The sequence below is a fragment of the Scomber scombrus genome, chromosome 21 (assembly GCF_963691925.1).
Source record: "Scomber scombrus chromosome 21, fScoSco1.1, whole genome shotgun sequence".
In the NCBI taxonomy this organism is placed as follows: domain Eukaryota; kingdom Metazoa; phylum Chordata; class Actinopteri; order Scombriformes; family Scombridae; genus Scomber; species Scomber scombrus.
This window is the reverse complement of record NC_084990.1, coordinates 17042633-17068505: the sequence shown is the minus strand read 5'-3', so window position 1 is coordinate 17068505 and position 25873 is coordinate 17042633. Positions and strand designations below refer to the sequence as shown.

The following is a 25873-nucleotide window of genomic DNA, read 5'->3' as shown; positions in this document are numbered from 1 at the left end:
GACAGCCCATAGTTAGGTGCAAAAAACCAAATCTGAATCCTTTTTTATCCTTTCCACTGCTGTAGAAAAGTCATTGTGTTGAATTTTTCATCCAAAGGAGGTAACTTTTAAAGCTTTTGCATTAGGAGAATACAATGCAGTAAAATTGTAACTAATTGTTCTCTGTGGATGAAATTTGGCTTCGAGTTTAACCACAGTGTGTGAGTTTAAAAAAAACCACAGACTTTATTATTCAGTGAGTGGTGCTGTAACAAGGATTTTAAAAATAGACTCCAAAAGCAAGCCACGACATTTTTTTTTCACATGTTAAAAGATCTTTCAATTTTTCAATTGTATCTTGTTGCAAGTTCTATTAATCATGGTGATGTAAATGCTGTTTTAAAAGTGTGTAGTCCTAAATGTAAATTCATTTAATTTAGGGCCGCAACTAACTATTAATTTCATTATCCATTAATCTGTTGATTATATTCTCAATTAGTCGAATAATGATTTAGAATATTTGATGTGAAGAAGATGGTAAAAAAAACTCTGGGGCTGGAACCAAATATCTGACATTATTTCTTGAAAAACGACTGAAATAACTGACGGCTAATCAGTAATCAAAATAGGTGCAGATTCATTTTGCACTGCAGCTCTAATTAAATAAAATGTTTGCCTAAAACAGACATATTAAAGTCTAAAAAGTATTAAATTCAGCCTCTAGCTATTCCCAGAAATACAGAAGAAATGTACCCATGTCAACATAATAGTAAATGTATGCACAATTAATATTTAGCACTAGCTGCTGTGTTCTATTGGTATGCATTACATTACAAAACTCCTCACATGTTCAATACAAAAACATAAATGACTGAATGACTAGTTTCTATCACAATTTGCACGGAATCAGTAAAAAAGAAAAAAGCCAAAACCATATCATCAGGATGCAATTCCACTGAAAGTCGATTAACGATATTGAATAATCGCTCAGCCCTACAGGAGGATCATGAAAGCAGTCATATTTCACAGCACAGGTGGAATCGTTCATTGGTGGAAATCCTTCCTGATTAGAGCTGCCGTCTACATCCAGCTGTTGCATTCGTGTGAATCAGACAGCTGAGGTAGTTAGTCATTCCTGAGGGAACAACAGTTAGTCTGCTCTGCTGGGCGTGAGCTCAAAACCCACAAGAGACGCACAGAGAGACGGTAACAGGTGTTGCTGTGATGCGTGCAGAGCTACTTCATGGTGAGCGTACCTGCTGACGGTCCTTCCCACACACATTCGTGCGCGCACACACAGACACAGAACACGCGCACACATACACTGCATCTCCAGATGGCCATCATACAGGCTCAGTGAATCAGTCCTCTGGCGGCCATTCTGAGGGCATATAGGGAAAAAAAAAACAGCTTGTGATATGTGATTTGTTCATGAGCCAATGACCAGGCAAAGTTGTCCCACTGATTGCGTGTAGCAGCGTGATAAGGCTGCCATGGCGATTGTCTCTGCGCAAGGAGAAAACACACATAAAGCAATGCTCTGTGTTTTTTTTCCCCCATCACACGCAGGTAAAATCCTCACAGGGCTTATTTGGCTACTGTCAGAAAAGTAACTCATCTTAATCCAGGTTCACACTTCAACCAAGCCTGCAGTTGGCAAACAGATACAGACCAGATGAAGCCGTGATCCGTGCTGTCTCTCCTCAGTCTCTTTGAAGCGGAAATCTGGAGCGTTCCCTTTCAAAAACGTCTGCTGAGACCACACTCGTTTCTGCACTGTCCAACAGAGCCTTCACCTTTTGTTTCAATTGTTTTGCTGTCACTGAAAAACAACTCTTGCTGTCCAAAACCGTTTCCAACACCATGCAAGGTGTAAATTGTATTTTTTTATATTAAACCATTGCCCAAATTGTTCATTCTGGGATGCGTGTTTTACACTGGAATTAGAAATGCATTATCTAAGGAAACCCGGTGGCTAGATGACAAGGCTGATTAAGCCATTAAAGTCCTTGATATGTATTTAGCATAATCTGCCCTGTCTGCAAATAAGGAGGCAGGGAGCTGGTTGCAACTGTTTTTTATCAAAAGCGGCTAGTTAGCTCAATCAAAGCAGCTGCTGGGAAGCATCAGCTTTAATTCAGTGTTATTAGGAATAGAGAGGAGCTTTCTCTTGCTCACTCTTTCTCTCGTTCTGTCTCTCTCAGGGGCGAAGAGATTCATTTCTGTCATCTGAAGAGATGAGGAGTGATCTGCCGGGGCCCATGTTTCTCCCAGCCTCAGGTCTTTTCATGTTCTCAGCTTAATTTGAGCTGAACCAATGTTTATCATTCTACAGCAACTGGGCTGAGTGGCTGGGAGGGAGGACAGTTGCTTGTGGACTGCAGTACAGTTTCCCCTCTGGGTTGGATTAGAGCCACTCTAATCTTGTTAGATAATATTTTAATCAACATCTGTATTTTATTAATGTTGTGTTACATGACACTTTATGGTTGTATAATTAGGAATATAATTTAGCCACATAACAAAAACACAAAAGTAGTTGAGTAGCGAATTGTAATTTCTAGTGATGATAATATTTGCTTAAAAGTCATAAGCTGTGGATAAACAATATGACTTAATGTTGATTGACTGACCACAGATCTAAACATGCAACCAGCTGTTTGGCTGCTCTTACCAGCTTTAGTTTACATGGTCAGAACTGAGAGAAAAGGAGACTGTAACAATGCAGATAAAAAGGAAAACTTTGGGGCTATGTGACGACTATGAGCTACATACAGAGTTTTTAAATTGTTATTATTATTTATATAGCTGCCTTTAAATAGACTGGTGTCTATCGTACTACCCCTGTCTTATCTATCTATTCTTTGAGTAGGGTTTGTTTATTTTTGTGCCTCGCCGCAGTGAGTGGCAGGTTAATGATTTGTGCCCATGTGATAAAATAAAGGCTGGGTATCAAGCCTAGAATTGAAATAAATGACTGACTTCAAAGCATCCATGGCACAGAGGATTGTAAGCTGTTATGTGCAGAATAGTAACATCAAACCCTTGGTCACTGATACTTTATTTACTGATATGAAATAAGAATTTTAAACTGTATTTTCAGTATTTTACTGATTTTATAAGGCCAACATTAAACAGTGATGAATGAGAGGTTGGACTGATTTTGTGATAAAGAGTCAGTACACTCTCCAGGTTTCGTAAGATAAAATGTGAGGGAGTACATACCAACCTTTTGGAAACCATTAACACCACAGGGTATGTGCTTACATGCCGTATTAGATTTTTAGAGTTCAGTGTGTGGGTAGGTTTATCCTCCACTAAACCTCTGCGACACAGTTGTAAAATACTGTAAAAGTGTTCTTTCGTTTAACGAGAATCTTTTCATCAGTGACGTGGAGGCAAATTGCATTTTCTGTTCTATCCGTTCTTCCTCTCTCTTCACTCTTCTTCCCTCCCTCTTCTGTCACTCAGCTGCAGACTCCTAGTCTCTCCAAAAAGCAAGCGGGCTGTCGTCTCTCCCTTCTGTCTGCCCCATCTGTGATGCAGTATGGGCCACTGGCTTGATAATGATAGGCAGGCGGAGCGTGGGGCTGCGCACGAAGCAGAGAGGGAACATACCAGCCCGCTAAAATGGAAGACAAAACTCTAATCAGTTGCCTCACCAAGTCTACCAGAGGTCTCGTCCTGATGATAAAAGGTTTTCTGTAGCGGCTCGTGCTCTGCCCCACGTTCCTCCCACCAGTACAATGAAACAAAACTCTAATCAGTTGCCTCACTAAGTCTACCAGAGGTCTCACCCTGATGATACAAGGTTTGCAGTAGCGGCTCACGCTCTGCCCCACGTTCCTCCCACCCATGCAAATGTGTGACATGCTGTGCCATATACCACAAAGATGGGAGGTGGTAAAGAGGCGGAGGACTGCATCTCGATAACACAGCAGATGTGAACCCCCTGAAAGCCATTGGACCAGAATTGGTACCATGTGTTTTTCTTTCCTCATCGCCCCTCCCTCCTCTCTGTACTTGTGTTAGAACAAGAAAAGGCCCAGAGGCTCGTTAAAACTTTAATATACTGTACAATCACAGTAATTGAGTAGAATTTTCAAGTTCTTCCAGTCATGGTTTTAATTTATGAAGTCCCTATGAAAGTTTAATGGATCAGCAGTTGTAGAGTCGCAGCTATCTAAATCATTCTGCAGCTATCTCTCTCTGTGCTGCCTGCCAAGTCCTGCCGTTAGCGTCCTGTGCCCTAGAAAGATGGCCAGATTGCTCCAAAGGCATGACTGTTGCTGGACGTCTGTTCAACACATTGTACCTAGAGGTCTTTCGCAGAGCCGTACATTTGGCTGTGAGCTAGAAAGCTGAGTGTTGGCTTCAATTCTGATGCTGTTGACCAAATATCCAATGTGTAAGTTTGGGGTTTCTTTTTCTGTATTGTATTATTCATGCTAGCAAGTACAGGGTCCCTGTTGCATGATGAGTGTAATATAGCATGCTCACTTAATTATGGAGCAGCTCTCATGAGAGGCATATCAGAGGATGCAGACAAGATGAATTTGGTACCCTGGTTTCTGTAGCTTATGAATTGTGGGGAATGTAGCAATTTGCATGGCAGGAGATATGATATACCATATCCATGCTGTGGTTTTAGTAACACTAGCCCAACCATACTTGAGATGTTTATTATTGTTATTAATATTTTGTCAGGAAGCGGGGATCTGAGTGACACACGGCCCTGGAAAGAGCTTATTAAAAAAAAGTTATTGTCTGTGATAGCTGTAGAGAGATACAACACAATGATTAATGGTGTATTTTACAGCTGACAAAAAAGCACAAGGGGACTCAGACCTGGGAGGACAGCAGTGAAAAATCACTGCAAAGAAATTGCTAGGTGTGCTTTACCTATAACGAAAAAACTATCCTTCAGATGTGCATCATCCTGGACCGCTGAGGGCCGTAGGGAAAATGAAACTTGTGGGGGTTTTTTTCTTGTTGGTTTTGACCTACTTAATGTTCTCCAAATCATTCCAATTTGTTGTTATTTATATTCTATCATATTATATCATCATTGCATCACTAAAGCTCTAAAATGAAAACAAGCTGGTTATAGCATTTTCCTCTCTGACTTGACAGGTACCGGGACAACTTAAAGAGGCGCTGTGCTACAGCAGTCTTTGTCACTCCTAAATAAAATTAGCCCATCTCTGTCACGCTGTCTCTGTGTCTCAGCTTCAGGAGCATCCAGATGATGTCCCTGGCGACTTGCCGCACAAACTCATCTTTTAAACCTCTGTTGCCTATTTCAAAGAGAAATAAAGTAGAGAATAGAAACAGGCTGGCAGCCATCTAGATGTCACAGTCCAGTGCAGTCCAATCAAATCCCCTGTCTCGTCCTATCCCACGCTGTCTGTCTTAAAGTTGAAGTCAAAGCTGCCAGCTTTCTGCCTTATCAGCTTTTTTCCCATCGCACACTTATCAAAGCTCCCTTTTCTTCTCCTCCTGCCGCTTTTTTTTGTGTTTACATTGCTCTTGTCACGGCAGGTAAACACCAGCAGTTATCTTTCTGATGGCAACATCTCAGATAAGCCACATCTGCCGTGTCTACATCTGGTATATGCATTTTGCAAAGTACAAGTGAGGGTAAAGTGAGGGGAAATAAGACTCAACCGGTAACGGTGCAGTTCTTGCTGATTCAAGTCTCCTGAAGTAAACATTCTTATACACAGCATTGCCTCCTTTTTGAAACTTCACAATCATTCTGATTTAAAAGGAAACAATGAGTTGAGTAATTAATTAACAGGAGATTAATCAACAACAATTCTGACAATTGCTCATTTATTTCATTCCATTTTATTCAACAAGCAACTATTCCAAACATCAACTGCTTCTCAAATGTGAGTGTATGTATATATGTCAATCTGTACTTCCCCAGTAGAGGAGGCTGTTCATTCTCCACGCTTCAACTGGAGCATCTCCTGGCCTCCTTCTAGTAGCCGCTGGGTTAACCCTCAGTAGTACATCTGTGTCTGGCCTTAACTATCAACCCCCTCCCCATCTCCCTAGGGACATGTTACAGCAAGCAGTCCCCAACCTCCCCAGTCCCTCAGGGAGGATCCATTCATGTCCAGAGGGATGCAGGCCAATGGAGGGTTAGCAATAACCTCTAAGCACAGTAAACATTGTAGCTTTACACTCCGTGAACACATCCAGGGACATCAGCAGCATGCTGACTGTGTACACTATCTGGTTCAAGTGATGTCACAGGGGGTAGTGGATTTAAGAAGGTTTTAGTTTGACGCTAATCCCCTTGTGGTGAACACTGTGGACGAGAGGACTGTCCCTGCCAAAGGCGTGCATCAACCCCATTGGATTAGTGCGTCTCGTCCCCTCCTCCATTCTGCTGGCATTGTCCAGCATGTGTTTTTACCCCGATTTCGTGACCCTCAGTCTTAGTTTGGAAGGTAAGCATGATGCCCAGCACAAGCATGAATCCTGCTGTTGATTGGAGTTGAGCCTCGTCCTAAAGGTGTGTTTTTATCTCTGTGTGTGTGTGTGTGTGTGTATGCGTATGCGTATGTATGTACTTTTTCTATGTGTTTATCATGTTGTGCCTCTCTCTTCATGGATTTCTAATGTTTCCAGTGCTGAATTATTTAGATGGCTGCCAGCAGGGAGCTACATGATAGCCCAAACTTAAGGGACAGGGGAGGGGGGCTCAATAGCTGCAGATCAGGTAAAGGTATGCTTCACCTTTTCCCCTCTCCTCTCCACTCCTCCTTTTTTGATGAAGGTGAGTGTAACTGGAGAGTCGAAACACAACACCCAGGTCTATGTTGCGCTTTTATAGCCGTCCTCCTTATTGTCTTCACTGATGCCTAACTCAAGTGAGCAGTCGCATTTTGGTGGCTCTTTGGGCCAATGTGGTCCTGAATGGACTGAAGGCCAGATAGACGGGGCTGCAAGGCGCTGTCACTACTGTGGCGTCATTGCAGGGCGTAGGAATTCTTTGGCGCTGGTTGGGGAAGACGGTGGAGTGTGGCTTCACCATCACCCAGATCTTGAGAAACAGGATCCAGTCCTCCAGTCCTCCATGTACAGGCAGATCCAGCAACATGGGCAGGAGTTACTGAGGAAGAACTCTGTGCCTGATCTGAACAGCAGCCTCCACCTCAGGATGACAGGCCGGGTCTCTGCACCACCTCAGGATTATTACCAGCCTGATGCTCCCCCATCTAGTCAGCCACCTGAAGAGTCTGGGTTTTATAGGGATAACCAGCACCTGCTCACCAGATCAGCCTCGCATTATGGGCCCAGCCCTGGAGGAGGGAGGCCTTCGTGGGATCAAGGACAAGCCAGGGCCACACCTTCCGTGTTTGCCTCTGTTTCTACACATACCCTTCCGCCTCCTCCCCCTCCTCCCCCACCTCCTCCGCCACCGCCTCCCCTTCCCGTTCATGAGCTGAGCCGTTTGTACAGGGAAGCGCTGGGATCTAAGATGATCCCAGACGCCCAGCGTATTGGTGGCAGCTCTTCTTGTCCTGCAGTCCACGGGGTTCAACCCCCTCCTTCTATTTACGCTACCGAGCCACCGTCTCTGTCTGCGCGCCAAGCTTATAATAATATCAACATCTTGTCCTTGGACCCCCGCCAGCCAGCTGCCACCAATTCAGTGGTGGACCCAGCTTCTCAGGGAATGGACGGAGCTTTCCCCCGGGCGTATGGAGCTGTAGCTTCCCAGAGGCTGCCTTATGACCAAAACTATGACCACAACTCAGCAATAGTGGCTGCCACAGCTGGAATGACCTCCAACATGCCTCATCACCATCCCAGTGCTGCAGACCCCAAGAGGATGGTGGACCCTTCATTTTTGGATTTCTTACGAGGTGAGGGCTTGGCTGAGAGCACTATCACTCTCCTGCTGCAACATGGCTTTGACTCTTCCGGCATGCTGGGGATGATGGAAGACCACGATGTCCGCTCTGTGGCCCCTAACATGGCCCAGGCTCGTGTCCTGTCCCGTGTGGTGCTTGGTTGCAAGACAGGTGCGACAGCAGCACGTACCCGATCCAACAGCTTCACTCATCGCAATGACCTCTACATGCAGCCGCAGGGCTTGAGCATGGACCCCAGCCTGATGCAGCAACCCCCTACCACCATCCAAACTGTGTCCCCCAGGATGGGAGAGTTTTTGGGAAGAAGACCCAGCAGTGCTCCGTCCCAACACCTCTTGGAGACCACCACCTACCAAGGAGCTCGGCCGCTGGTAACTGGAGCTTTTCCAGCCAGTCCTGTTGGATATAGCGCTGCTGTGACTCAGGGAAGACCCTTCTTGTACAATGCCCACACCGGCCTTGCCATGTCTGCTCTTGGACAACAGCCTCCACCAGCCCCAGGCACCCCTGGAGCGGCGCCCAAAACCTTCTCTGGCTCCTACTCCCCCATGGAGCTGATGAAGAGAGCCCCCAACCTTCCTCCAGCATCGCCAATAGCTGCGCCAAGCCCCCTACACAGCCCACAACTTCTGCGGAAAGGGCTCAATGCTGCTCCCGAGAGTACCATTGTTCCCGTTTCTTCTTCTTCCGCTCTCCAAGCTCAGAACCTTAACAACACCAAGATGGTAGGACGCCGCACTGGTCCACCTGTCATAGTCTCAACAATGACCACCACACCTGACACAAGTAATGTTAAACCTCACCTTCCTCACTAATTTCTTAAACCTCTCTCCCTTTATTCTCTGTCTTGTGTCATTCAAATCGTTCTAATGAGTGCTGTCAGTTTGTGTCTAGCTGTTGATTTGTTCTTTTTCTCCTTAATATGTGTTGTAATAGATTATGTGGATAGTGAGATTTATTTCTGTAGTCTGTTTTATTCAGGTGAAATATAATATTTATTTTTGGCATACTTAAAAAGATCAGACAATCTTTTTGAATGGAGGAGTAGCATGTATGATGCATCTGACAAGTTAAGCAGCTTTGCTCTGAGAGGTCTTTTTTTTAAATTACGCAACTATTTATACATGTATTGCAACAGAGTTGTGTCATATTTGCCGGAGGGAATCCTGTCTCATCACCAACTTGAAACATTTTTTATGAACAACACTCCAGTTATTGAGGTCAACATTTTTTGGTCTTTTTCTCTCACTTACTGTAGTTTATTGGTCAATCATTTTGAATCATGGATTCAGAGTTGTTTTGTAGCTCCACCCTCCTGTTTCACGCTATCTTGTACATGGTTGGTTTACTGCAGTGTTCACCAATGTTTATTGTTAAATATTCACCGCAACCAAACAATTTGGCAAAACCTCCTTGTCAAATACAGGGATAATGTGTTTATGTTTAACATTTTTATACATATCTGAGTTAGTAAATGAGAAAAATGCATAAAGATCCAGCTCATCTCATGTAGATAAAAACTATTTCCTTCATACAGAGTTGCTGTCATTCTATTCTACACTGTACTCTCTCCTAATCAGGGGCTTAACTGCCTCAAATCCAGTTACGCTAATTGGATATATAGTTGTATAGACAATAATAGGTAACTCTTTTTTATGGACACCCTTTTGTTTGTTTGTAGTTCTAGTTGCATTACAGTTCAGCTTTAAAGTTGTTTATTTGTTATACTTGCATCATACATTAGGTACATGGAACAGAAATGTCCTCACTACTTGTTAAAACAAAAGGTTATTTGAAAGTAAGTTTCCTCTTCTCTGTGTGCATTCCACTCACTTGCCAACATTTTCCAAAATTCCACAGTTGAATTAGTATATGGGAGATTAAGATGATGAAAAATACATTTACACTTTTATAGAGAGCTAGCCATGAAAGAAATGCTTCACCTTCAAAGGTCTCATAATTGTGCTGCTGCAAACAACTATGGCAAGACCAAACATGTCTTTTTTATTTGTTTTCTACAGTGGTGCTTTCTTATTAACCACATATTCCTGTGAATGTATTTGTTGTTCATCTTCAGTGACCTTACAGAACACATAATTATGTAGATTTTTTTGTGAAACTTGTTTGTCTCATACGAGGTTAACACAAGTACGGTGGCAGCTTTTTCTGTTCTGTTTACCATGAATTCTCTAGAGTAGTATCATCACAGCTTATTTTTATACATAAAGGACTTCATTCCTCCTTTTTAACAAGTTGATATATTTCCCTGCTGATGAGAGCTGATTAGCTTAGGGAAGAACTAAATCTTTTAACCTTGCTTTCAGCCAGTAACCCTGTATCCTGCCTGCCTCTGTAATGGGTCTGTGGGCTGCTGCACTTGTTATAGAGTAATGACTTTTATGAAGTGGCTTCCCATGTGTTGTCAAGGAAATAAGAAGCGAGGTGCGATATCCAGCGGAGGGGGAAGGAGCTGTGGGGGAGGCAGGGTAGGAAGTCCCTTTTCAAGCTTGATGCAAGGTCACAGCAGCAGCCATTTGTCCCCCCCTCAAATACACTTTTAGCAAACAAACTCATTTGCATGTAGCTGACATTTGTTGCTTCAGTAACTTCATCCGATAATGGGCAGCCCTTGCTGACGATGGGAAAGCATACTTCTTAATTGTGTGTTGCTAGGCAACCTAGGTTTTGGTGGTAATCAGAGATAGATAATCTTCACATTTAAGGAAAGGGGAAAAGTGGAGCCCTGCATGCGGTGTTGCACATTTATTTTGTGCACTTGTTACACTTTTTTGTGAGTACCCATTTGCAGTTTGGAGCTGGAGAAAATTGAGTGAAAATAATAAGATGTTGCTGTGCACTTAATGAAAACATTTCTCTTACTTACTTTCTCTCTCTCTCTCTCTCTCTCTCTCTCTCTCTCTCTCTCTCTCTCTCTCTCTCTCTCTCTCTCTCTCTCTCTGTCTTTCTGTCTCTCTTTCTGAACAGTGTACATCTCAAGAGATTGCTTCTCATTTTTTTGTGCAAAGGCTCTTGTACACCACTGAAGAGCCTCTCTTATTGCATGCATGGCGTTTTATGTTCAAACATGCATATTGATGAAAGGTTGACACACTATTCCTTTTGCACATACTGAATTAATTAGTTGCTCTTCCAATACAAACCAGCCTTCTTTTTTATCATCTTACATCAAAGTGTATATTTGTGTATAGTCGTCAAACATCCACATTTCCATATTGTTGAATTCTTATTTATTCTCAAAGCAGAGTTTTGAAAGCAAAGATGTGAAGATGTAAATGTAGAAGGTGCAGGTGGGAGGGCCCTGCTGGTGTACTCCTCTCTGCTGGGCGCTGTGTTGGTTGGCTAAAGCCATAAGTAGTGTTAATAATGGCATTAAACGGTTGAGTCGAGCTTAGTTGCAACAGTTACCCTTCCACCCAAAGTAGGGAGAGCTCCTTGCAGCACCCGCATTGGCCATGGAGTTGTCCGTCAATGCCATCCCACAGAGCGGCGCAGGTGGGTAAACCAAACTTCAATGTCACGTGAAGCGGAATAGCCACCGAGCTTGCTACTAGAGACGTAATTGGCTTGTAGCCTGCATTGTGTGCGTGCTCAGTAGATTAACTAAGGTGGACATTTGCATGTTGCCACACATGCCGGCACGTGGTTTCCTTGTGGAGATAATCCACAGAACATCTTCAGCTGTACTTTTCTGGGCTGTAGACTTAGGAGGGTGTGTGGGGATGGTGGTGATGTGTTTGGGGGGGGGGAGGGGGCAGGGCTTGTAGCTTGCACAATGGAAGGCGAACAGAACTTGGCAACAGTTCCTTGTAGCCATATGGGATATGTCAGCTGACATGTTCACCTGTATAAGTTTGTTCTCTTGGTGACACTGCCCAGGTTGTATTCGTTGCTTCCTGAGAGGTTAGGCAAAACATGGCAGATCCTCTTTTTTTCTCTTTGACAGGAAGCCATCACTGTTGCGGCTGACAGTTATGTAACCTCCCAGTGCATGGCTCCCGTGGGGGCCTGAATGGGATTTTAATTTCCCTGCCTGAATTTGGAAGGACATCCACGAGGATGCATGCCTAATGTGCTCTCAGCTGTCCTTGGCTAAACTGCTTTGTTCAGGTGTCTGACATTGATTTCAGTGTGCACTCCTCCTGCCTGTTTTCCACTGGCTAATCGGAAAGAAAACATTCCCTGTGTGACCGTCTGGCCTTAGACTTTGTTTATGGACTTGCTTGTATTTCTGTGTGTGCATAAGAGACAGAGTAGTGTCTGTCTTTCTGTGTAGTTTTGATTATATGAGGGCAAAGTGCTTATATTTAGTACACATCTCCAAAGTATTTGTGTATTTTTAATATATAAACTTCTGTGTGCATTTATGGACAACCCACAATAACTGCTGCTGTCCCCCACTTTACTACCACACATACACTCCAGATGTCATGTCCCTCTCGAAGCAGCAGGAATTGTTTGTCTTCATCTGAGGCCAGCTGGATGTGACAGAGCTTGACAGCAGGACATGAGGACAAGACCTTAAGTTTCCTTTATCTGTCTCTTTCTTCCTTTGAACTGCCCTATATGTTGTGTGTCATTGGTTTGACACTCTTCTCAAGGATTTGAAATTAAACCATGAGTAAGAGTTTTAAGTGCTGAGTGCTCAGCTTTGCATTTCAATATTGGATGAATAGTGTGGTATTTGTAGCTATTGTTAAACATTTCCTTCCCAATTTTCGAATGATGTGGCTGGACAGTGATCCTGTTTTTAATGGCCAAAGAGTCCATTATCTGACCTCAAAAGTCACTTGACATCAGTCCAGCTGATCATGTGTTTTACTTGTGGAAGACCAGACTTGAGGCAAAAGAATGAAGCAGTGAAGCTGACAGTGGGTTATAGACTTCAAACAGCTATTGATTGCTTATCAAATAGTAATTATAATGACTTTAAATTAGCTAAATTACCTTTTTGTCACGTAAAATGTGGGGATTGTATATAAAAAGGGCTACAGGTCCTACACAGTTCATTTGATATTGATGTAAACTCTCCCATATACATGCTGAAAGTCAGCACTTTAACAGTCAGCTTTTAATTTAAAATCCAATGTGCCGGAGTACAGAGCAAACACAGCACACAATGTATCACTGTCTTAATACTTCCTGACTGTGCTGTATATTGATCCTTTCCTTACTTGTTGTTGATGCATTAATGGGTTATCGTGGAGGGCCAAAAGGCTTATGTTACCTGTCTTGGAATAGGCTGAGAATTAGAGTGGGGAAATCCTACTGGCCATCTGCGTGTGTATGACTGCTAACATGGATATGTGTGTATTTGTGTGTGTGCAGATGCTACTATGGAGGCATCACGTGTCAGTGGGAGTCTGTGTCATCCTCGCTAATCCCACTGATATGAATGAGTGGAGACAGACAGGAGGTTACGGCTCACATGGCATCGGTCAGGGGGTTATTACAGGGAATGTAACTGTATAATACTCGGCCTCCGTTGCGCTTGTATTAATATTGTACAACACTGTGCATGCAGATGAGCAGTGTAAGAACTGTAGCCCTTTGTGTACATAGCCCCTAGACTTTAAAGGACAGAATATGATCGGACAAGTTAACAAAAACTTCATATTTAATATTTGTTCTTTGTTTTGCCTTCAGTGACTGTTTGAAATCTCTGACCCGCAGATATCAGGAAACACTCGGTTCCCTTGTTGCAGGGGCTTTTTGTCCTCAGTCTTGTCTTCAGCGGGTGAAACAAATTATCAGCTAGGATGAGATCATGAGACTGCCTTAGTCTGTCAAGAACAATCCTCTGTGTGGCCATTAAAGAACCTAATGGATGTCTGGTCTGTATCTTTAGGGTCATTGTTCTGATGAATTGTCCAGAAAATGCCATGAGCCTTACACTGTTTGCACAATGTGCATTTAAACACTCTTCAAATTAAAGAAGAGTTGTGTGCAATGAGTGCAAATCCAAAACTATGAAAAACTTCCTTTCTGCACTATATACCCTTTGTAAAGCTCTTGCTGTTGAATGGTCACTGTTCACCTCTAGGTTCTATAAGTCTTATCTGTGCGCAGTCCTTCTGTCATGTGTCTCCAGTTTCCCGAGAACCTGGTAAATATTACATGAACTATCTGCTGCTCCATCTCCACTCAGCCTCTGTATTGTTTGTGTCCCCGGGGAAATATGGCCAGGAAAATATTTTTTTCCACTGCAGTAGTTTTTTTCTCAGGAACAAAAAAAACAAGTGAAAGAGGAAAAAAAAAAAGTGTTGTCGAGCCCCATCTCCTCTCACCCACTACCCCTCTCCCCTCCTTCGCTGTTTTCTCATGGTTGATCTTTCCAAACCATCGGTTGCGTTCACAGAGGGATTAATGGTTTCTGCGAAGCCAGCCAACCCATGGAGGGAACGGAGCCTTCGAGCGAATGAGGAACAGCTGGTCTCCCCCTGCTTGTGACAGCTTGAGTGTTTGAGTTTGTGTGCGTGCACGTTTGTGGCAGCTGACCTCTGCGCAGGGTCAGAAGTGCCGTTCCCCGCCCAAAATTGGGCATAAAGTCTGGACCGAGACATTTTACTCTCAGCTACTGTAACTGCTGCTACTGTCTTATATAGAAAGTATACTGTTAATGGATCTTTAAAAGTGTTACACTCAACTTTTTGTTTAATAATATGTGTATTTATATGTTTTTAATTATATGTGAGCCACGTCATAAGAACATTTCCATTGGTTTGTAATGGACATTTTTTGTTAACCTAAAATTCTGAAGAACTGGGAAGTGCCAATCCTTAAAACGATTTTATGTCGTATGCAAGGGAGCTGCTTGTGTTCTTCAAGTTTATCTGAAGAGTAAATGGGTCTCAAATTAGATTCAAAACAGCCCAAAAATGCACCGAAAATGCCCTAAATTCAAATGAAAGAAAGGAGCTACTTATTATGAATTTTTTTTGTAAAATATTTCAGGTTGCATAGTGATGACTGGAGGCCAGCTGATTGGAATTTAGCTGCCGTCACACTGGCCCCTGCATGCTCCTCCACAGGCCTAAAGGTCACTGCTAAGCGCTAACGGCGAGATGAGGAGTGTGTGTTTATGTGTGTGTGTGTGTGTGTGTGCGCGCGCGCGCTCATCTTGTGAAATGTTATGAGTGGTGAGAAGTATCTTCCGGCTATTTCGGGGAGATTGCATTATCATGTTTATTCTACTATTCTCTCCATCCCGTGGCTGTTTTGTTTACAGGATTGGTGTGATGTGTGTTCACTGCTTGCGCCGAAAGAATGGCAGCACTTTGATATAATCTCCCCAATTATCTGTCGTCAATTCTGCTGTATATTATTCCTCTCTTCACGGCAGCTGGGGAGGAGATTGGTTTTGTGCATATCGAACAACAACAGCTGCATCCACTAAAACAGACAACTACCTCAGCACACCTCCCCAGTCCGGCTTTTTTTTCCTCTTTTCTTTTTTTATGTCTCCCTCCCCCTCTTTCTCTCTCTCACTCAGTGGTGGGCAGGTCACCCTGAATTATTCATCAGTGTGAAATGAAAAAGCTCATGGATATTGAATATCCCTTCTGAAGTGGTAGCCAACCTTGTGTTTTTTTTTTCTTCTTCTCCTCTCCTTTTTTGCTGCTGAAAAGAGTACAGAGCGGCAGATCTCATTGCCAGGGTATTTCAAAGGTTAACCGATTACTTTACCTCGCGCACATATTTACTTTTTTCATGGTCTGTGGCCAGCAAAGAGGGCGGTGGGTGGAGGGAGACAGTGGAAACGGTGAGGATGAAGAAAAAGATTAAAGAAGAGACGAGATGAAAAGAAAGGGGATACAAAAATTAAAAAAAGAAGGTAGAACAGTCATCTTTTTTCCTGTGGATATTCTTCTCCTGGAAGAACTTGTCCCTCTAACCGTCACAGTGGGCTACCTCGTTGTGTAGAAGCAGCTGATTTGCTAACCTATTCATTTCAGGAACGAGTGCGCCTGTGGCCGGTTGTGGTCATCCCGATCGACCGGTTGTCTTTCCCCCCCCCCCTCCATGAGGCCCACTGTGTTCGTCCATTGTCCTCCTGCCTAGTCTTTTGTCCTGTGGTTTGATCTGCGGCTCGCACTGCAAATCAATGCTACTGGTTGCCATTCATTCAGCTCAGCAGCCAACAAACACAGCAGGGACTCTCAGAACATGTCCCATGTGAAAACATATAAAATGAGCAGCAGGGATAAAGGTGAGAAATTTTTGATGCTGCTGAGCTCCGTTTTGTTTTCTTAAGTCTTAAGGACATTTTTGCCATAATTAGAATATTTCTGTCTCAACCATTTGCTAGCAGTAGTGTTTTATTTGCCTAACAAACAATCTGAATGCTGTTTCCGTGAAGGCCAAAGACTTAAAAGAGCCTCCTGTATGCCAGAGAGCAGATGCTAAGATAATGAAAAATAAAATAAATAAAAACTACTCGAGAGGCGAGCCCCTCCTCCTCTATTTTGTATGTTGTACATGCTAGTAGGACATGGAGTGTTTTATTCATTCAATAACATCTAAGAGGGCAGTGCAATGCTGACCCTGCTTTGCACTCGTTGGCCATTATGTTACTACTAACCTGTACCCTTTCAGTCATTACAGTCCATTTTCCTCCATTCCCAATTTCTACCACAGCATAGACAATTACCCAGGAATCCTTTTAAGAGTATTCCCAAGCCGTACAATGACCAAATGCGCCCGCAGGATGCAGCCAGGGGTTTAACTGGCTAACCTTTTCCAAAACTATTCTTAACAGAGTCATAATGACTGACAATTGGCGTGGGGAGTGCTATTTTATTTTCCTATGAATAAAACAAGTCAAATGATTTGTCTTCCAGGAAATGTTTTTTAAGCTCTGCATTCCTTTTTTCCCCCTTTTTATTTAAGAACATCCTGTAACATGAAGGTAATTGCACTTCAGCTTTAGTGAATCACATTGGCTGAATACATACAGGAAATGGGTCTGCAACGGTGTAGCTTGGAGGTGTCAGGTGTGCCAGGTGTCATATCGTGTGACCGGTTACAGTGTGTTTCGGGGGGGGCGGGGGGGTATGGTGAGTCATGGGGAAGGGGTTTGTGCTGCCAGAGGAAGTGTGAAATATCATCTGCCACGGTGTAGAGAGGTGGATGGGACTGGTGGGTGGGAGTTTACAGAGAGTGTGGGAGATGAAGCGAGGGGGATTTTGATGATAAAAATGGCTGTAACTCTTTAGTAAAGTGAGCTTTTAAAGGCTGTAAGTGGACACCTTATAGTATCTGATGGCTAACTCCTGGTTGACAAGACCTCGCGACCCTGGTGTATTTATCGTAATGGAGCACAGCTGGGCTGCAGCTTTGATGGGTTAATAGCCATGTGACAGCTTCAGGGGGGAAAGCAGGAGGTATTTTGTGTGTGCTTGTGTGTGTATGTGCGCATTATATTTACTTGTGCAAGCAGGGGCCACACTTGGGAGGGTGGGACTCTCTGCTGCATCTCCACTCTCTCTGCCAGGCCAGATGGCTCCTGTCACTGAAAGAGGAGGAGGAGCGATGGAAGGAAAAGGGAAAGGAGGGAGTAAGAAGTCGCCCTTAACAGCGCCAGAGTGGCCCGTCCCCAGAGCCACCACATCTGGAGACCACCTGCAGCTGGCTCACCCCGCTTCCTCCATCCTCGTTCCTTCCCCTCTTGCGCACGTTCGTTCTCTCTCACTCTGTTTTTCCAGAGGGGGGAGGCGGTGACGGTGGCGTGTTTGGTCAGGCAGCGATTTGTGCCCATATTTCAGCAACTTTAGCGTGTCTGTTGTGGGAGGAGGAGGAGGCGAAGGAGGGAGTGAGTGAAAGAGGGATGGGAGGAGGAGGAGGAGGAGGCAGTGGTGGCATGAAAGCGTAGCAAAATATCATTTTATTTTATGACTGCACCAGCCTCAGACGGTTGTGGCTTTTGTATTTGTTATATTTCTTTTTTTATTCCTCCCCAAGTAAAAAGGCAGAGGGAGAATGTTCGCTTTTCTTCCCCTTGCTGTTGCCGCAACTGATCCAGAGGCCACAGGGGGGCTGTTCCTGCCTAGAAAATAAAGCCTGCCTGCCCTCCTTGGCTCCCCCCAAATAAAATACACTCATTTGCATTCCCATGCTATAATTTAGCCCTCCTCTCTCTCTTTCTCTTTCACTATCTCTCTGTCCCTCATCCCTACATCTTTTCAGCCCCGGTCCTTGTGGTTCTGCAGGGGATGGTTCGTGGGAGGGGAAGAGAGAAGGGGAGGCAGAGAAAACAAAAGCAGAGAGGCAGTGTTGACTCAGGGTTGTTATCAGGACCACTATTGAGGGGGTGGGGGATCTTGTGTGTGTCTGCATGCATGTCTGGAGGGGAGGGGGGGGGGTTATTTATCCTGGCTGCTGCAGCCACGGCAGGTGCCTCTCAGTGGTTAAACCTGGGCCTCCTAAATAAATATTCACCACAGGGAAATTAGCATGGCGTCACCAAAAACTACATTACTACTCCTCTCTTTTCCTCCCTCTCTTTCCCGCCTCTTGTCACACAGAGAACGCCCCTCCAGTTCATTGACGATCAGCCATCTTGCCGCCAAATCCTAAAAAGAAGTGTCACTGAATATAAAGGACAAGAATAATCTCAAAGGACTTGTGGGGTGAACCTGGTACCTGTGTATGTTACACAGAGGAGCGACTCTCCTGATGTTTTGGAGGGATGCGTTCGCAGTTTGTTTCGTCTGAGGTTTTAACTTCTAGACTAAGTTACTGAGCAAACAAACATGACCTTTGGCTATGATTACATTGCATCACTCATCTCCTGTGCATGAGGTGTGGAGTTAGTACAGAGATCATAATAAGGAAGACTTGGCTGGCATATTAACATCTAAGTGCATGTCTGTTTAAATAAAATAGAGAAGTAAGTATGTTAGAGGGGTTTTCAAACCTTTTTGTTTCATCCATATTACAAAAAACTACACATTTATTTTCTTCCATTTGTATGTAGTCATACAGATAGTTGTGGTTTTATTTATTGTTTATTTATGTTTTGAGATATCTGCCCCTGTAACTTCTGTAGGGCTGCAGCTAATAACTTTATTTATTTTTTTAATTATCAACTAATCTTTTATTTTTAAGTTTCAAAAAGTAAGAAAATATCGATATTCAGTTTACTATCAAGAATCCTGAACTACAGAATTTTAGCATTTTTCCTTAAAATTGACACAAAATGATGCTGTTGCTAATTTTGTCTAAACAGATAGCAATACATTTTCTACTGATCGACTAATTGTTGCAGCTCTAAACTTCTGCCTCCACCTCAGTACCATGGAGGTTAATGCAATTTCTGACTGTGGTGCTCAGCACTCTTGAGAAGACTGTGTCAACAGTACTTGTACAGCAGAAACGGTTTCCTGGTAGAAATGAGTTCCAATGAAAACTATTCACAGTAGAGTCTGTGAACACTTTTACGAGACAGATACTTTAAATCTAGAGCAGATCAAACCAAAACTATATGCATATATATAAAAAAATACCACCAAGGCAATTGAGAAAATGTGATTTAGTTAAACCAGTCTTTTAATTACAGTGTACTAAATACATTCCCCTTAACGGCAATACATACTCTTGATGCCAAGTTAAATCGAGAAAAACTAAGAAACCGATGGGCTACAAAAATAATAAAATGTAAATCAAAAGCAAGCAAGAACCAATCTGTAAAAGCTGATGGGAGTATTCTCTAGGGTGCAGCTGAACCCTTTGCTGAACTGAGACCAGCATCTGAAACAGACCCCTGAACCTCTGCTCATAATGTGGTCAGTTGAAGGCTCGTCCCCAGGCTGCAGGTTGGCCTGCTTCACCACTCGCTTTCTTAAAATCCCTTTAAGTGCTTTAGGGGGATTTAACAGGCCTCTACATCCAGCGTCCTCTCAGTAGCCAAGTTCCAGTGCTTACAGGAAAAGGGCGCTTACAGTATAATTAGGTTGGTTAAAGAAGAGGGCTCTCTCTCAACGGTAAATCCACACAGACTGTAAGCAGGCTCGGGCCATTTGTCGGGTCTTCCAGAGCGTGACTGCTGCTCTTGATGGCTCACTGTGCTAAAGGTCAGGGCTTTAAGGAGTCATGCAGTGGGAGGGAGATGGAAGTATCTCATCTGACCACTGAATTCTTCAACTCTGAGTTTGAAAGTAAAAATGCAAATAATTGTTAGAAAATTAAAACGCATCCGAAGAAAAACATCACTGTGGCTCTTTTGCCCATAAATCTGCATTTGTAGTACCTCCATCCATCCATCCAATCCTCTTTTTTGTGAAGAAAAATATTTCTTAAACAGAGCAGATGCAGTAGCTTTAAACATAGTTCATGCTCTCATGCACCCAAGGACCAAAATATAATCTTTTTAACGTAAGAAACGTCTGACCACTGACATTTATGATAATGAGGACAGCTCAGAAAATCTTGTGTAATGTAATGGGGGGAAAAAGCAAATGCGGAGACTATAAACCAGAACACTTTCACTCAGATTTTTATAGCACTGAATTTTTTCAAATCAAGTAAGTCCGATAATTGGAAGATCCCCAGCTACTCCAGTCAGCATGTCAAAGTGTCCTTGGTCAAGGCACTGAACTCCAAATTGCTCCCAAAGGCTCTGACATTGGTGTGTGAGTGTGTGAATGAGTATGAGATTAGATATGAGATCTTGTGATGAGCAGGCCGGCACCTTACATAGCAGCCTCTGCCATCAGTGTATGTATGTGTGTGTGTATGAAAGGGTGAATGGTTGACATGCAGTGAAAAGCTGAAGTGGTCTGAAGACTAGAAAGGTGCTAATGCAGCCCATTTACTATATATGTGTGCACTAGTTTGTGCATCGGGTTGTGCAGGCACAAAGGTGAGATTGTGTCTTTGCTTTGTAGCAATAGAGATTGAGGGGTGAACAGATGTAGCCTTCAGCACTGGTTTAATACAAAGTCTGGCTGCTCCCGATCTGAAACAGGCAGTGTCTGCTTGTGTGTGTGTGTGTGGGGGACCTGCTGTGCCAATCGGTTCTCATTAGTGTTTACTCGCCCCCCTCAAACATGTAATGACATGCCCGTCAAATGCTAGAGTCTGGGACTTAATGCTGTCTGTTTGCACCAGGCCTGTGGCTGCACGAAACGTATCCCCTCTGTCCTGCTACCTCTCCCACTGAGACCTACATCTTTCAGCTTCTGGTTGCAAGACACCATCAGTCCCCTCAGTAACCTGCAGCCTTGGTACAATGTAATGCTATCCTCACAAAAATGTGCAAGATGTATTGTAAAATAGCACAATAATTAATTAGATAATGAATTGATACTAAAATGAGAATAAGCGGTCCAGCTTAAAGGGAAGTGCACCTTAAGTGAGCTTGGTCAGGTTAGGTTAACTGTCGCTAACTTTGGGGCTAACCCGTTTTTCTTGGTCTTGAGGAGCTACACCATTTATTAACTGCCAAACTGTAGTCTGTACTGTACATTTACTGCCAGACCGACCTTCTTGACCTGCCCTATTCCTTAAAGGAACCACGCTACTCTTATAACTAACCTAGAACTTTTCACATACTACATGTCCTTTGAAGAATCAGTAAAGAGAGGATTCTGGGATTTGATGCAGGAGTTGATGACTCAAAACAATTCCACAATAATGTAGAGTGTTATCGTGCTTGCACAGTGTGCGAGTGAAAATCATTAGTAGCCCATTGATATTGATGATTGTGTGAAATTTTAGCCGCAGCGCTCATAATTCTGCAGCGACACTGCTGCAGAATGAATATACAGGAAACTGAACATAAATGAAACCTGTGGACCGAGCTGCTGTGATCAGATATAATCTTTAACTGCTTATGTTGGAGCTCAACACTATTTGGCCTTCTGACCTGTGGAGCTGGCAGTCATCAGTGGCCATTCACATGAAAGCTCCGGTGTTTTCTGATACAGCTTCCCTTCTTTTTCTTCTTAATATATCCCCAACATCGCAGAGTGGCTCTGTCTTTTGAGGAGCTGTGATCTGCCACGTTCCATATTAACATATTGCTGTAAGTCAGTTGCCCCCCACCCTCCCGCACATCCTCTAATGTTATTGAAGAGAGAAAGATCAGAGGGGCAGCCGTATCCCTCCCCACACTCCATCAAGTGTAAATCTGTGTGTGTGTGTGTGTGTGTGTGTGTGTGTGTGTGTGTGTGTGTGTGTGTGTGTGTGTGTGTGTGTGTGTGTGTGTGTGTGTGTGTGTGTGTGTGTGTGTGTGTGTGTGTGTGTGTGTGTGTCTGGCCGGCTGGCAGGAAGTGGGGGCTGCTGCCTTTGATGGTCACACTCCCTCAGATGTGTCATTGCTACAGACGGCGGCTCGACTGACACACCGTGTCTCCGCTTGTTGGGCTCTCACTGCTGAGAAACAACAGCCCTGATAGTCACCTAAATACACACACACACACACACACACACACACACACACACACACACACACACACACACACACACACACACACACACACACACAAAGTGGATACACACAATTATTCTGCACAAAGAAAAAAAAGTAGCTTCACACTGGGGTGGACACATCAACCCTCCCTCTGAGCCAAAACTGCTCGGGCCGTTCCACCTTTCCACTTTACTGTCAGTGATAATCGGTTTTGGCGTGTGACCGTGCCGGGCTCTTTGTCTTTTGGTCGCGCTTGTCATGCAGCCGGCGAGGTGCGTGCATGTGTGTGTGTGCATTTATGTGTATGTGCGTCGCTGTGCTCTGGCAACGCTGCAGAGTTGCAGGGAGGCTCCGGTTACATTGTTATTCTAAACAGGGTGTTTTCAGCCGCTCGTCCTCGCAGTCATTCAGCAGAGCGATCTGTCAGTCCGCTCCCCTCCCTCCTCTTCCCTCCAGGGACCAAACTGTGAACTTAACACACTCAGCTCTGATGACTTCCCTGATGGTGCGAAAAACAGCCAACTCTACAGCTGTAATGTTATTGCTGGAGTGACTTGAATGTTGCATTGTTCCTCTGGTTTAAAGTGCGTGTGTGTGTGTGCATGTGTGTTTCAGTGTGTGTATTGCATATTCCAAGTGAGGGAGGGGAGTGTGAGTCTGTGTCACTATTCCAATCTTTTCCCGGTAACCCGCAAAATGCCAGGGTGGGGTGAGGTTGAGATTTAATGTGTATGTATGTGTGTGTGTGTGTGTGTGTGTGTGTGTGTGTGTGTGTGTGTGTGTGTGTGTGTGTGTGTGTGGTGATTCGGGCTGGGGGGGGGGGGGGGAGGGGTTGAGGTCTAGATGAAAGTGGAAAAGCAGAGGAGGAAACCAAATAATCGGGAGGGAGGTGAGACTATGCGCAAATGAAAGCAAGAGTGTGTGTGTGTGTGTGTGTGTGTGTGTGTGAGAGAGAGGGGGTGAGGGGGGGGAAAGGGGGCAGGCGTTCTTAAAACACAGTGGAGTCCAGATCAGAAATAAAACATAAAAAAGGGGAGAAGAAAAAGGAGGAGGAGGGAAAAAAGGGAGGAGGGATTGTGCTCGAGTGTGTTATGTGTGTGGATCCTATGAAGTGATCGCAGCCGGGGAGTAAATTGTGCGAGCCCAGAGAGCACGGCTCCGCATGCTCGAGCTGCACTTTTGATTTAGACAGCTTTTTTTTTTCCTGCCGCGAGATCTTTTTTCTGCCCCTCCTGGTTTATTATCAGCTAAGACAAAGGCAGGAGAAAAGAGCTAAAGAGAGAGAGAGAGACATAGAGAGAGAGCGAAACGCACAGTGAATAGATGTTGCGCAGCTGACAGCGGAGGAAGCGGCAGAGAGTTTCCAGCCATCGCGCTTCCAGACCGCAGCCTTTTCTTCCTGGGAGATTAAAAAAAAAAGGACAAAAGCTTCTTCCCCCGCCTTCTCCAACCCGCTACCATCCGATCACCAGCCTGCACATCGCTCTGTGTGTGTGTGTGTGCGTGTGCGTGCGCGCATAAGGACGCCGCAGGTCTATGGTGCTTTTCTCCCAGCCCTCAAAGGCATGGACTGAAGATGATGCAGCCGGGGGCTTAGTTAGAGCGCGCTCTGCAAAAACCCCTTCCCCTCGCCAACAGGGCCAGACCAAGAGGAGCAACTCCGGGGGAGGGGGGAAGGGGGGGTTGAAGGAGTGAAGGAGGAGGAGGAGGAGGAGGAGAAGAAGAAGAAGAGGGGGGGTACCCTCCTTGGATTATTGCGTAGGGTTTTCCACTTCCCTTTTTTGTATTTTTTGCTTTTTTTCCCCTCTCGGCTCGCCTCAATCATCTTCTGTTTTTTGCTGCGATGTGTAGTTTTTAAAGCTGAAGAATGTGGAGACAACATTTTCCAGGCAAGCAGCATGTTTCCCGTTTTCTTTTCTGGATGTCTAATAAAATCTGGCATGTGGGAGGTGGGAGGGAGGTAGCTTGATGGGGAGGGATGGAGGTGTGTGTGTGTGTGTGTCTGTGTGTGTGTGTGTGTGTGTGTGTGTGTGTGTGTGTGTGTGTGTGGTGGTGGGGGAGTGTGGATAAGAGGAAGGAAGAAGGAGAGTGTGTGGGTGTGTGTGCGTGTTGTGTGGTTGGTAAGGCAGGAGAGTAGTCCAACAGTGTTGTCATTTCGAGGTCCACCCGTCCTGCGCTGCTGCACTTTGGTCCATGTTTTCGTTTCCTCTGCGGTCTTGGGCTGTGAACTCTTGCCGTAGCTCAGGGCAACACCGAAGAATAAAAGAGCGGGAAAAAGAGAGAGAGAGAGAAAGGGGAGGGGAAGGGACAGGAGCTCCAGCGTGGTTGTGCCATAGATGCTGTTGACACCCGCTTTTGTCCCATGGTGGAGTGTGGGCCCGGCCCACCCAGGCACACAGAGGGTACCATTTAAAACAGGCGTGCGCTCATTTTCTTGGCAGGGGATGGATTGGTGTGGCGGGCAGCCGGGTGGTGACAGGGGTGGGGCACTGGCAGCGCAGGACAAGTGGCCTTTGTGTGCTACTTTTGGGGAAGTGAACGGAGGGAAGGGCAGGGAGGAGGCTGCCAACAAAGGGTGCTTATACCCATGCCCCCCCCCCTTCCCCCCCACCTCCTTCACCCCCGCTCTTCACCCACCAGAACTTATGCAGTGACCTTGCGCTGTCACAGGCAGATGAAGGGTCTGTGTGTGTTTATGGCAGGTTGTGTGTGAGAGGGAGGAAAGTAGTAAATGAGTAATTCAGCCTCAGTAAACCAGAAGTACAGACTCTGGCACAGTGCCATATTAAAAGGGAGGAAACTCCAGCAAGGAAAACAAAGTGTTGTTTGACCCAACTGCACATCTGTGCATTATGCCAAGCTTCTCCATTACTCCACAGTCAAGGTCCTGGCACTGAGCCAAGGTTGTGTGTGGGTTTCTATTCATTTGTTGTCACGTCCATGTAAGTGCATTCCTGTTTTTCCATGTTTTAGTGCAGATCTGACTTTGCCTTTGCAACTGGTGCCTCCACAAGAGCGCAGCTGGCATCTGAATCCAGTATTGAATCTGCTGTGTGAATCACAATCCTTTTTAAATCCTGTATCAAATCTATGTAGTTTGAGCTTTCAACATTTGTAAGTTGGTGCAGTCCCACTTACTTTTGCACACCCTGTTTTTCTCAGACTTCTTGTTGTCAATACTGGAGGCCATGATTCAGAGCTGATGAGCTGAAATGATCAATGCTGATAGTTTACCTGGAAAACTGAGACTGCTGACACTGGCATGATGAAGCAATCAGCAAGATTGTTTCACTAGTGAAAAGCCACCGCTCTTTGAACTGCTGAACTGCGAAATCATACAATTTACTTGCAAATGTCGAGTGTAGAGCTTTTTCAAGGAGCACATTCACCAGACAACAGCCAAGTTGTAGTTTGGCCTTTGGGCAAGTTACTTGGAGAATTATCGTTAATTAGCTATAGCTGATATGATCTCCTGCCGGTGACTGCAAAAAATGGTGTTAAGTGTCTGTTGAATATGAGAGGCCTGGCACTTGAATATTTTCTACAATGTTCTTTAATTCTATAAGAAATTTGT

At 44.5% G+C, this 25873-nt stretch overlaps 1 protein-coding gene across 2 annotated transcripts in view; it reads left to right on the top strand.

Annotated features, from left to right (window-relative positions):
- Window positions 1–25873, top strand: part of LOC134003710 (C-terminal-binding protein 2) — a 54710-nt gene that overhangs the window by 1581 nt on the left and 27256 nt on the right. Inside the window, exon 1 of one of the 2 annotated variants that reach the window (XM_062442980.1) lies at window positions 6851–8657. The exons of the other annotated variant lie outside the window; for it this stretch is intronic. Within the exon in view, the coding sequence (XP_062298964.1) occupies window positions 6851–8657 (1807 nt within the window). Of the gene's footprint in view, window positions 1–6850; window positions 8658–25873 lie in introns of those variants that run through there. 2 annotated transcript variants of the gene reach the window in all.